This window comes from Colias croceus, chromosome Z, assembly GCF_905220415.1.
Source record: "Colias croceus chromosome Z, ilColCroc2.1".
Lineage (NCBI taxonomy): Eukaryota > Metazoa > Arthropoda > Insecta > Lepidoptera > Pieridae > Colias > Colias croceus.
The window spans coordinates 4,235,092-4,247,231 of record NC_059568.1 but is presented as its reverse complement, the minus strand read 5'-3'; the positions used below and the strand labels follow the sequence as shown (position 1 = coordinate 4,247,231).

At 31.2% G+C, this 12,140-nt stretch overlaps 1 protein-coding gene across 2 annotated transcripts; it reads right to left on the bottom strand.

Moving 5' to 3' along the window:
- Window positions 1-277: 277 nt before the first annotated feature.
- On the bottom strand, window positions 278-10,699 carry LOC123705326. 2 transcript variants are annotated; one of them, XM_045654068.1, is made up of 3 exons: window positions 10,534-10,699; window positions 3,720-3,865; window positions 278-654 (listed from the first exon to the last, which is right to left on the bottom strand). In XM_045654068.1, exons 1-3 carry the CDS (start codon window positions 10,619-10,621, stop codon window positions 649-651), a joined length of 240 nt encoding a protein of 79 aa, XP_045510024.1. In that variant the 5' UTR covers window positions 10,622-10,699; the 3' UTR covers window positions 278-648. The 2 variants fall into 2 exon arrangements, 1 of the variants encoding a protein (XP_045510024.1); XR_006753296.1 differs by lacking the exons at window positions 3,720-3,865; window positions 10,534-10,699 and adding an exon at window positions 3,552-3,713.
- Between the last annotated feature and the right edge of the window lie 1,441 nt (window positions 10,700-12,140).

The window sequence follows — 12,140 nt, the reverse complement described above, 5'->3', positions numbered from 1 at the left end:
TGCTATAAAAAATAAAATTTCTATTTTATTTATTTCTATTCTTAAAAAAATATTATTTTATAAGAAATATTATGAGTACTTTTAACCGTACAATCAATTTTGAATTAATATTAAAAATAATCTTAGTCATTTGATATGACGTGATATGATTATGATATCTTTCATAATTTTATAAATAAGATTTGTATTTTTTTTTAAATAATTCAATAATTAGACAATTGAGAAGAAGCTTAAGATCAAGGGATTTTTAGGAAATTCAAAAAAATAATAAGCCATATCATTAAGTACTCATTTAATAAAATAAGTTTGCTCACAGCAATAACAACATCGTAATACTCATAATTATATAACATACTATAATTAATATTCTCATTCTATTTACGATTTCTACTTCTAGAGAAGCGCGCTCCATCTTATGCCACATCTCAACTTACCATCAGGCAAGATCATGGTCAAGCGCTTCCCTATCAGGCAAAAAAAATTACAGAAATTTTTGCATACGTTTGTATTTTAACTGACAGTGAAGCTAATAAAATAAGATAGTTCATATAGAAACCGAGCATAATACATTTGTAATAAACCATTTATATTTGACAGCTTATATCTATCTTAACTTAAGGCGGAATACGGCTTCTCCCTAGATCTCCTTCATGCCTGGAAAGTAAGAAAATAACGATTAATACAAACTATTGGAAACTAAAAGTATTAAAAATGTAAGCTTCCGAAGTCCGACAGTGCCATATAAAATGCAACATGTAAATTTCCAATTCGTAGCAAGAATAAATCCTGACACTAGTTACTGGATATAAATATCTCAGAGACGACTGATTCTATTTCCGGTAAAGGCAAAACATCTTGGAAAGCAGATTTTCCTTCTATATATAAGATCTAAACCAAATCTTGTTGGGAGCTACGTCGCTACAAACTGCTACATGCACACACGTTCACGCAAATATTAAACTGATATATTTTTATCGTAGGCGCGTAGTTATTAATAAGTAAAATGTAGACATTATAAGACTTAAGAACCATCATATGAATGAATTTATGAAATATGAATAATGTATACTAATAAAAAACACTTTCACATTTCCTATATTTTATCGTCGATACATATTTGTGTTCAATTAATTATTCAATAGTTGCCTTATTTAACAGATACGTAAAAAGGTAAAAAATTAAAAAATACATACAAGAAATTCCTCAAAATTCCATTATGTTCCTTATAATAATAGGGAACATAATGGATTTTTAAAATAAGACTTTTATTTAAAAAAGGCTCTATGCGTGTCGCAATTACAAGCGAACGAAGAGTATTCACTCATTTCCGATGCTATCACCAAATGAAACTATCATTAGTACCAAAGTACACAGATTACTTCTATCAATGTATAATTAGTCAGAAAAACCAATAAACGTGGCATGGATGGCGCATAATATCTGGTGAACACATACGAGCATAAATATTCCCCTTTACGCAAATACGAACATTGTAAATAAATGGGAAGTGCCCTGTAGGTTTTGATTACAGCTTTTACGTCTGGAAATCGGACGTGGGGTTAAATATACTCGGCTACAATCTACATGTTAGTTATGACCCGCAACTGTGCTCATAAGACTGGCGTAAAAAGTATCAAACTCCTTTATTGCACACGACTTTTTCATATATTTCCACAGTTCACACATGACTTGATTTCAGTTCTAACTATATAAGAAATAACTATATACTTAACGATATTTCAAATTACAATAAGGAGTTCAATCTATCTCTTTATTTTTAAGGAGTTAATTAATATTTCTCTTAGACTCTGCAAATATCCAGTGCATGTTAATAAAATCTAATTCAGTGAGTAGATGGTAGAGTTAATATTATAACGACATTTTGAGCTTTCCGGCCGCGACTCTGTTTTTTTTTCCATTTAAACTCTCACGTAAAATGAGCTTATGTCCTTCTAGTTTATCTGTTTCTTTTCTTCTAATCTGTTCCGCCATTATGGTATTAAAACGGAATAGAAACATTCGCACCTGTAATAATCCTCTTTACTGAGCTGAAAGGACTTTATTCTGTTTATGTTCCCATTTCTATCAATTATTCTATTATACAAATTAATACGGATTAAAAAAGATTTGTATTTCCACTAAAGCACGTGTAAAATACTGAATTGCTTTAACGTTTCTATTAAATTATTAATATTAGCACTTATAATTAATTATAAAAATTTGATTTATACGATTATATCAGAAGGACATCACGAATTTTTAACCGACTTCAAAAAAAAAGGAGGAGGTTATCAATTCGGCCGGTATATTTTTTTTTTTTTTATGTATGTACACCGATTACTCCGAGGTTTCTGAACCGATTTACGTGATTCTTTTTTTGTTCGATGCGGGATGGTGTCGAATTGGTCCCATAAAAATTTTATTCGGATAGGCCCAGTAGTTTTTATTTTATGAGCATTTTTGTCTGTAGGTATTTGTAAATTTTGCAAGTGTAAGTTTGAAGTCGGTTGTTTTTAACGCAGTTATCACTTGTAAAATTTATCTTATTATTAAAACAAAATAAAAAGTCTTTATTGACAAAAGATTTTACATTTTGAAATATTGAAGTATCTGACTCCCAAACTAGGTAAAACCGTGTATGTCAGGTAAGTATTTAAAATATATGTATAACTATACCCGGTTAAATGTAAGTTATATTTTAGTATATGGGACGCTTTATAGGAGGTTTATTAAATACTAGCTTTCCGCCCGCGGCATCGCCCGCGCAGTCAAAGAAAAACCCGCATAATTCCCATTCCCGTGGGATTTCCGGGATAAAACCTATCCTATGTCCTTTCTCGGGTATCAAAATATCTCTATACCAAATTTCATGCAAACTGGTTCAGTAGTTTAGGCGTGATTGAGTAACAGACAGACAGACAGACAGATTTACTTTCGCATTTATAATATTAGTATGGATTCAGACTGGAACAGACTGGAACTATAAAAAAGGTTTGACAGGTTTAAAAACAGCATAGATGGCGCTACTTGATACCGGAATATCCTAGTTAAAACTTAAAAATACTGACGTGCTCCCGGTCTGTTTCAAATGCAAAGTTTTAGGGAAAATATGGACATGATAGTTGATTATGGACTTTTGGTATACGAACATAATTTCAGTAATATCATAAATTCAAAATCAGTGGTGGTAAGGTATTAATATCACCTTGCATTTAAACAGAGTTGGCTCCATTTGTCAAGTCACTCACTGCCATATTGCTGTTCAGAATGAGATTTTTTTTCTTTCATTTGTTTTTGTTTTTGCTTTTTTCTAAATGTATCTCGTGATTTGATATTGACAATAAATGTGTTTTATTTATTTATTTATTATATTAAAATTATATTATAATTAGTAAATATTCCTTTTATAAATGTTTATACTGATTAAATTCAAAAAGTCTATTTGCGAACTTCTTCCCTATCTATCATCCCTTCACGAACCTGCTGCTGTCATATGCGTGGTAGCCTGATAAAAAAGTTCTATGAGCTAGTTAAGTCTATGTATCCCTTACATAGCAACATTCGACTCCCAAGTGCCTCTGGTTGGGGCAGAGCACGCCTCTCATCTGCACGAGGTTCCCGGGCTGGCAGTCTTCTATACGGAGGCAGAGACCGCCTTAATGCACGCATGGCTACCTAGTACTCATACTTTCTAACCGCGCTTATAATAGTACCCTTACATAGCAACATTCGACTCCCAAGTGCCTCTGGTTGGGGCAGAGCACGCCCCTCATCTGCACGAGGTTCCCGGGCTGGCAGTCTTCTATGCGGAGGCAGAGACCGCCCTGGCGCACGCATGGCTCTTCTAATTCTATCACGCTGACCACTGAAACGTAAAAAGAGATACATAAATATTTGGAATTATAAATAGTCAGAAATAATTTGGAAAAACATGTTTTGGGTAGTGGAGTAAAAAGCTAGATAATCATTTGTGGAAAATAACCAAATACAGTGGAAATTTTGACGCTTACCACTGAAAACTAAAAATAAATACAGTGAAAATCAGATATGGAAAAACATAATCATAGTTTTGAGTAAAAAGCGAGGCTATTATAGAAGGAAAACGGCTAACCAAAAAACCAAACAAATAAAGTGGAAAATTTTGATTTTCTCAAAGTCTGGTGAAAAGCTTGATACAATGGAAAAATAAAATCACCTTTCTCACAAACCGGATACAGAAAATATCCCTGATACATTTCAATCTCTCTTTATAACGGGTATTATTTATTAAAACAATATTTTATAAGCCTCTTACGACTCTGGTGGAACCATTGTAAGTATAGATATAAAAAAAAACCCTCTAAAATTCTATCTGTATTACATTTGAAACTTTTCCACGTAATATTTTTTGTATTTCTATGTACAAATGGATTTGAGTGGAAATTTTATGTCTATAGCACATAGATATAGATAAGGCTTATTTTTACGAAACTAGATAATATTATTACACAATAGCTTCAAATTTCAAAACATTCAGTACTTGAAAAATGTATCATATTATTTCTTACCATGATTCTAAGGGTACTTAATCGATAACAAATTGTATTAAATAAAAATCTGTATCCAAATTTTTATCTAGCATGCAATAAATCCCTAAAGCAATTTATAAAGATATTACACCCTAGATAGGAAGGGTTGAAATTGATTTAAATGCACGCATCATCGAATTCATGTGGAAATATTAAATTTATAATGTACTTACACATGTACATTAGATTCGGCGCATGTTTGTGAATATACAATTAATCACATTAGCATACATTTGACGGTTTTGCAAAATGATTTATTTCTGGCAAAAGTAGAGTTAGTTAGAAATCGTAGTGATGTTGCTATACCTGAATTACATCGACAATTTTGTGATTGTAACAACAATTTCTTTTCATTTATTTGTAATTTGAATTGAAAGTTAATTTTCCATGTCTGTATAAATCTGTTACAAAAGGTTACAAATAATTTTCAGAACACACATTTAAGCTCACGGTAACACATAAGCTACGTAGAACGTTTTGTGATTCTTAAGTACCTCCTTAATACAGTACATTTCCACCCAACGGCTTATATTTTCAACTGACAAGGGAATATTTATTTTATTCTTCGCCAGCCGCCATGTGGTGTCCTTCGCGCGAAAATAACCACGATCGGATTTTCGTCCGGCCAGCCTGTTGATTGATCGATGGTAACAACCAATATTGTATCTATTCGAGAAGATATAGGTAAAAAAACTTTATTATAACATGTTTAAAACAGTTTAATATATAAGTGAGACTACCGGACTAGTATCAAAGTAGAAATCTAAACACCCTACAAAATACTATGTTTAGTTATTAATACTATAAATTATTATGTTTTTATAATTTCTCTAGAAAACCACGCCATAAGGAAAAGCGCAAAATTTTCCGCCCATGACCTAAATCGATCATGTTCTTATATAACTTGATATTGACACAAAAACAAGCGAATTATCTTAAATATAGACATGAAGGTCGAACGATGCGTAAGCGCTGCTGTTATTATGTATTGAATTATTTCAATTATCTGGTGGGTCACATGACTGCGATAAAAATGTAACTAAACAATAATATTATCAATTGTTTGAAAATGTCAAATATATATAAGCGATTATTCCCACTATAATGTATATTGTAATTTTGATCATTGAATTTTAAGCTCTCGGAAAATAGTTTAATTATACGGAATGAGACAGAATGAAAACAAAATATATTACATGCATACAATAATATAACATATGATTATATATACATATTGATTGTATTGTGTAAGAATTGAAATTTAATAAAACTAAGTATAATGTATTGCAAAGATAATGTATGTATGTATTATAAAGACCTAATTTCACGCATACTTATCCATTTAAACTCACGCACAATCTTATATCTATAAACACACCCACACACACAAACACACACACTAACACACAAACACACACACACACACAAACTTTTACACACGTTATAATGCTGGCATTATGTCTTAAGGAGTGGAAAGCGTCGATCGACTATAGCACAGGTCTAGTACCTAGTTTAGTCGACCGTCGTGTCTTTTTATTGTGTAACTATTTATAATGTGTGTATAAATAAACGTTTTTTTCATTTTCATTTTCATATTATGTACTAATATTAGTTCAATTAATGCTGTATGTAACTGTAATTAATAGCCAATTTAAAATAAGATTATGTACGAATTCTATATTATGTTACAAATTGAGCTACTGTTGGTATGTCTTTAAACAAATAAATAAATTAGGATTCACAGAATAAGGGACAATCCCTAAAATATGGGTTGTAAGCAACCACCGCGCAAATCAAAGCAGCTAAACTAATATGCCATTGCTTTTGTTTTACATATTTAAGAGCTAGCGCGCAGGAGCAACCTTTGTCTCCACAACTATTTTGTCTATCCCACCTATGGGCTAGTTACTAGTATGAAAGTGCGCGCACTTAACGACGCAACTCCCCATAGAGTTGATGGGAGAGACAAAATAGTTGCGGAGACAAAAGTTGCTCTTGCGCGCTAGCTCTCTCAACAAAATTTCAACAAGTAAGAAATGTCACAGAGCTGGACAATTCAAACGAGATATGTATAATTGTTTAATATGTAAATTCATATGGCAGCCTGCCTGTTATAGAACTTATAGAACTTATACTCAGTCATGAATATTTAAATATATACATGTCACATTAAAGGATTACCAATTTTAAACTACTTATTTATAAATACTCCCTATCCATACTAATATTATAAATGCGAAAGTAACTCTGTCTGTCTGTCTGTTACTCAATCACGCCTAAACTACTGAACCAATTTGCATGAAATTTGGTATGGAGATATTTTGATACCCGAGAAAGGACATAGGCTACCTTTTATTGCGAAATATGTACCACGGGCGAAGCCGGGGCGGACCACTAGTTTTTTCATAAATCCTTTACGAATTTACAAACTATTTAACGTTAATCATTCGCAAAAATATGATAACCAATTCCAATTCCCGTGTAGTTATTAAAAACAAACATGTTATTAAAAAGTTTCCATTTCTGAAATTAACCCATACATTTTCGAAATAATTTATTTCCGTTTTCGCTTGGTTTAACATAGCTATGTTTATCTTTGCAATAGTATTATTTTGCTGAATTGACCCAACATTCATATAATATGAAGGGAGTCAACTTACAGAACTCAATGCGTTGGTTTCATAGAATTAATACGTGGATAAACAATGTGAATATGTTGACATTATACGTATATTTGAACTAACTACATATTGAATAAAAAAAAATCTTGTAATATCCAAGCACTTTGATTAAAAATAAATATAAAAAGTATTTAAAAAAATAAAAATGTTGTGTGGTTTTATGAAACCACGGTAAAAGTAAAACTTTTTTTCACACTATAGACATTTAACTAAAAATTATCGTGTTTGTACGATAATTATCGTACGGCCGAACGTCACGCGACATGCGCTACACAGACCAAAAAGTTTGAGACGATGTAATAAAAGTTTCACTTTAATAAATTGTTATAATTTGATGATAAAGCTCTTCTAAGCTTGCAATTAAGCTAAACATGTAAGTATTCCGAAAATGTAACGAACCCAATCTTCATATGTTTTCAATTTATTAATTGTAGCAACAACCACCTGTACCATTTAATCAAATTACAGTACAGAGATTTATAATTAGCAGTATGAAATTAAAATAAACTGAAATTGTTTTTTTTTTTTGACAGCAGTTTTGTTAATTAGTGTCAAAACTCGATTAGACATCCAATAAACTAGATAAAAAAACAAGAAACTCACAAAATAAACAACATAAATTAAATTATTTAGGTTTGATTTTTTTTATATTTGGGCATCTTCAATGCCAAATTTATAGAATAAAGAACTACATATATTTTTTTTTATAATTTCCTAGTACCACTAGCTACTAGTTTTTATACTTACTGAACGGTAATAAGTAATTCAGGTAGGTATAATTAAGACTGCTCATGATAACGAAGTATCATTTATAATGTCACAGTAATAAGCAGTTGGAGGATAGACATTTTAATTTTACAGTTTCTTATACATGTGCATATTCTACGAGCATTTAATCGCATATAAATGATACCAGCTAGATAACTGTACAAAACGATATCAATAATTTACTAGCTGTAATTCGCGATGTCTTACGTATTAATTTTTTGTACTATAACATTATTCTAAGTAATAATTTGTAATAATAATTTCAATAAAAAAAAGAAAAGTGGTTTATTCTCTAATAATAATTAGGAGTAAAAATTTCTAAATCATAATAAGGAAGAAATACAATCCCCGTAGAGATAACATTTTAGTTATGAATAGGTAGTGGTTTTAACAAATACAGATACGTTTAAGTTCAAGATTAATAATAGCGATATCTACATATTTATATAATATATATGTGAAATACATAGTATAGTTGAGATAAAATTGTTAATTACAATACCACGTACTTGATCAAATGTATTACTCACGAATTCTAGATGTTTTGATGTAAACAAACATGATAATATTTTTCATAGTAACATTTTCGTAAGTAATACAAATATTGTTTATTTTGTTACAGATTATGGCGAAGAGGAAATTGTCGGACACGATAATTGAGCAGTGTTTAGAAATACCATAGAGACATCTAGAAATGATGATCAGGACTTTGCAGACGGTCGAAGTGACGATGACATGGTGAGGATAAGACGAAACTTGGACCAGCTTGATGAAAATTTTATTGAGTCCGAAAATCATAATTATCCTACCAGATATGCACCATCTTCCTCTACTTACTTACAACCCTTGCCAAATATGTTAATGAATAATCAACAGTTCATCAAACTAGTATTTTAAGGGTAAGCAGGTCAACACGCCAAAGTAGAAGTTCTTTCACAGTATCTGAAGAAATTAAATTTCAATATAATATAACTATATATATATAACTATTAATCAAAGAAGGTTATAAAATTTAATTTAGAAGAAGAAATCTTTACAGCCCAACCATCCTCCATCTTCCGGAAATAAATATTTGAAGGGTAATACATATTTAAAGAACAGGGATATGAGAAGAATAATAGATAGCTAATTTTGATGAAACAGAAATTGGCAGGGTAATGTAACAAACTCGTAGTTTTATCATCATATTTTATTGGAAAACAGCCTATTGGCCAAGTTAACGGTATTGCAAGAAAAAATAAATTACCTAAAAAGTACCAAAAATTGTAAAAATATATTGGTGAAGTAGATTTATTAGACTAATTTCTTGGGAAGCATAAAATAAAAATAATTACTGATAAATGGTATCTACGTCTATTTTGCCTACTACACAAGAGAGTAGAAGAATGAACACCAACTGAATTAAAATATTTCAAACTGGAGGTTGCTACTTCTAGCATTTCAAGGACTAGGACAAGGACAAGGACAAAGACTTCTCTTTGCATGTGTAGTTCATTATTACGAATAAAAAGAGGCAGACCTTCTTCTACGACAGATGACGGTGATTGAGAAGAAAAAAAAACAAATGCAGCAATCTTTTCACCCGAGATGAACGACGCTGCCAGTATTCCCAGTGTAAAGGGAAAACATATATTTCTTGCAAAAAGTTTCCAGTAAATTATGTTCTAATAAAGACTACAATTGTTTTTACAATTTTCATCAGTAGAAGACATACTTTTGATGTACAATTAAAAATGTTTTAATGTATTGATTGCTTCTAAGTAAGAGCCAAATACTAGTGTAACTGCATAGAGTACCACATATGGACAGAATTAAAAAAAATAACTGCTAAATTATGGAAAAATGGATTTTAATTTTTTTATTACTTTTTATGTCTAGAACCTATATAGAACCACTTTTATTTTTTTTTATGTATGGCTAAGATTAATGAAAACATATTAAAAAATGTAAAATAATAATATTAAAAACATACAATTCATAAAATGCTTTGAGTATGCGTAATTTGATTTATCTAGAATTCGAGCTTATTGCTGAATAGAGCAATGTTATTTTGCAACGGAATATTTCGTAATAACTACAGCCTGCTTAATTGAATATGTACAGTATTCCAGTAATTCTTAATTGTTTAAAGCAAATTTAATTTTGTTTACTGGAAGGATACAAATAACTCTTTATACTGCTTCTACCCGTTTGCAATATATTGCTTCTGAGAACTACTTTCAAAAAAATGTTATGTTTTATTTTTTTTTATAGCACACACACTTATTTTATATTAAGATATAGGTTGCTATAACATTAATATGGAGCTCAACATACACATGATTAAAATAAGTGCATTAAGTCGTCTCTATCGTACGAATGCATTCTCATAAAATTGGTCAACACATTATCTTAATTCTTAATCAATATTTGGTTGCAGTAGCGCTTGAAAGACATTTTCAAAATTCCATGCACATGACAAGGTATTGTTTACAGTTTTAAAGAATTCGCTTGCACGGTAATAGAGTAGTACTTACATTCAACGGGTGTCGTTGACCGCTTCCGCGTGGGGGTGGCTGCGGCCAGCATGAACAACGCAAACATGAACACAAACTTGAACATCATTATTAACAAAATAAATAAGTCAATGGTTTACTCGGGCAGAAGCACGACCAGCATCTGGCCTCGATGGGACAGCTTCGCGCTTTTATACACACATATTTATAAACATTTTCGCGCGGATCCAAGACGAGTGCGTTAGGAGTAATCGCAGTTACGGCGTTCGTAAACTATAAGTTGTTTACGTACTAATATTATTTGGTAATGTTTGTGGTTTTGACAAAACTAATTGCTGCACTATGATTTCTGGTAAAAGTATTTTGATGAAATTTTCAGTTTAAAAAGCATTGAAAAATTAAAATACGCTTAATATTTTGGATGTGATCGTTTAATATAATTTTAAGTCTTCCTATCGTTTTCTAAATTACGAACGGTACATCATTATCTTAAAATGATGAATAGATACGTTCCAGATAGCATTTTCAATTACTTCTATGATTCATTCTGTAGTTATATTTTATTTAAATCAATATTGGATACCTACTTACATCGCAATACAAGTGATTCCCCTTGTTTCGACTGCTAATTTCGCTTTCGATAAATAAACCTTTCCATTTCATAAACTTGAAACATCCATCGAGTTTGAACTAAAGCTAAACAAATTTGCGTGTTTGATAAAGATTTCTCCTTGAGAAATATCAATTGAGAAGAAAAGTAGTAGAGTCGAAATTAAAAACTATGATTTACTTACTCTAAAGGGTAAATGTAAGACAGGGTAAATCCAACGACTCACAATTACTCCTTTAAAAGAAAAGAACTTGTAAATAATAGAAGAAGGATTATTATTTACAGGAGCATTTTCTCTTTATAATTTTATTTAAATACTCGCTTCAATAAGCTGACGTAGAACTTAGGTATATAAAAAACTAGAGGTCCGCCCCGGCTTCGTCCGTGGTACATATTTCGCAATAAAAGGTAGCCTATATCCTTTCTCGGGTATCAAAATATCTCCATACCAAATTTCATGCAAATTGGTTCAGTAGTTTAGGCGTGATTGAGTAACAGACAGACAGAGTTACTTTCGCATTTATAATATTAGTATGGATTAAAAGTATTATCAGCAATTTACAGTCATAATAAACTCGTTATTGTGACAAAGCAAGAAACAGATTGACAATCAAACACATTAACATTTTTTTATAAAATATTACGTTTTATAAACTAAAGCAATTCTTGAATTTAGTATAGCAATACATAAACAATACAATTCTGTTTTCGACAGAGTTACATTGATCAATTTTATCATGGCTTTATTATAAAAAGTGTGTTAAGTCCCATCTTCCCAAGTGGGGTAAGGGGCAGATATACATCTGTTTCACTGATTGATTTTCTTTAGGGACAAGTAGGTGATCAGCCTCCTGTGTCCTGCCAGACCGAGACTTTTTTTTTCTTCGTCTCCACCGGGAATCGCACTCAGGACCCCTTGGTTCTACGCTCACGCGTCAACCACTGTTCCAGGGAGGCGGTCATCATGTCTTTATTATAGGTATTGAATATTTATATACTACGCGCTACGCTTTTCTCA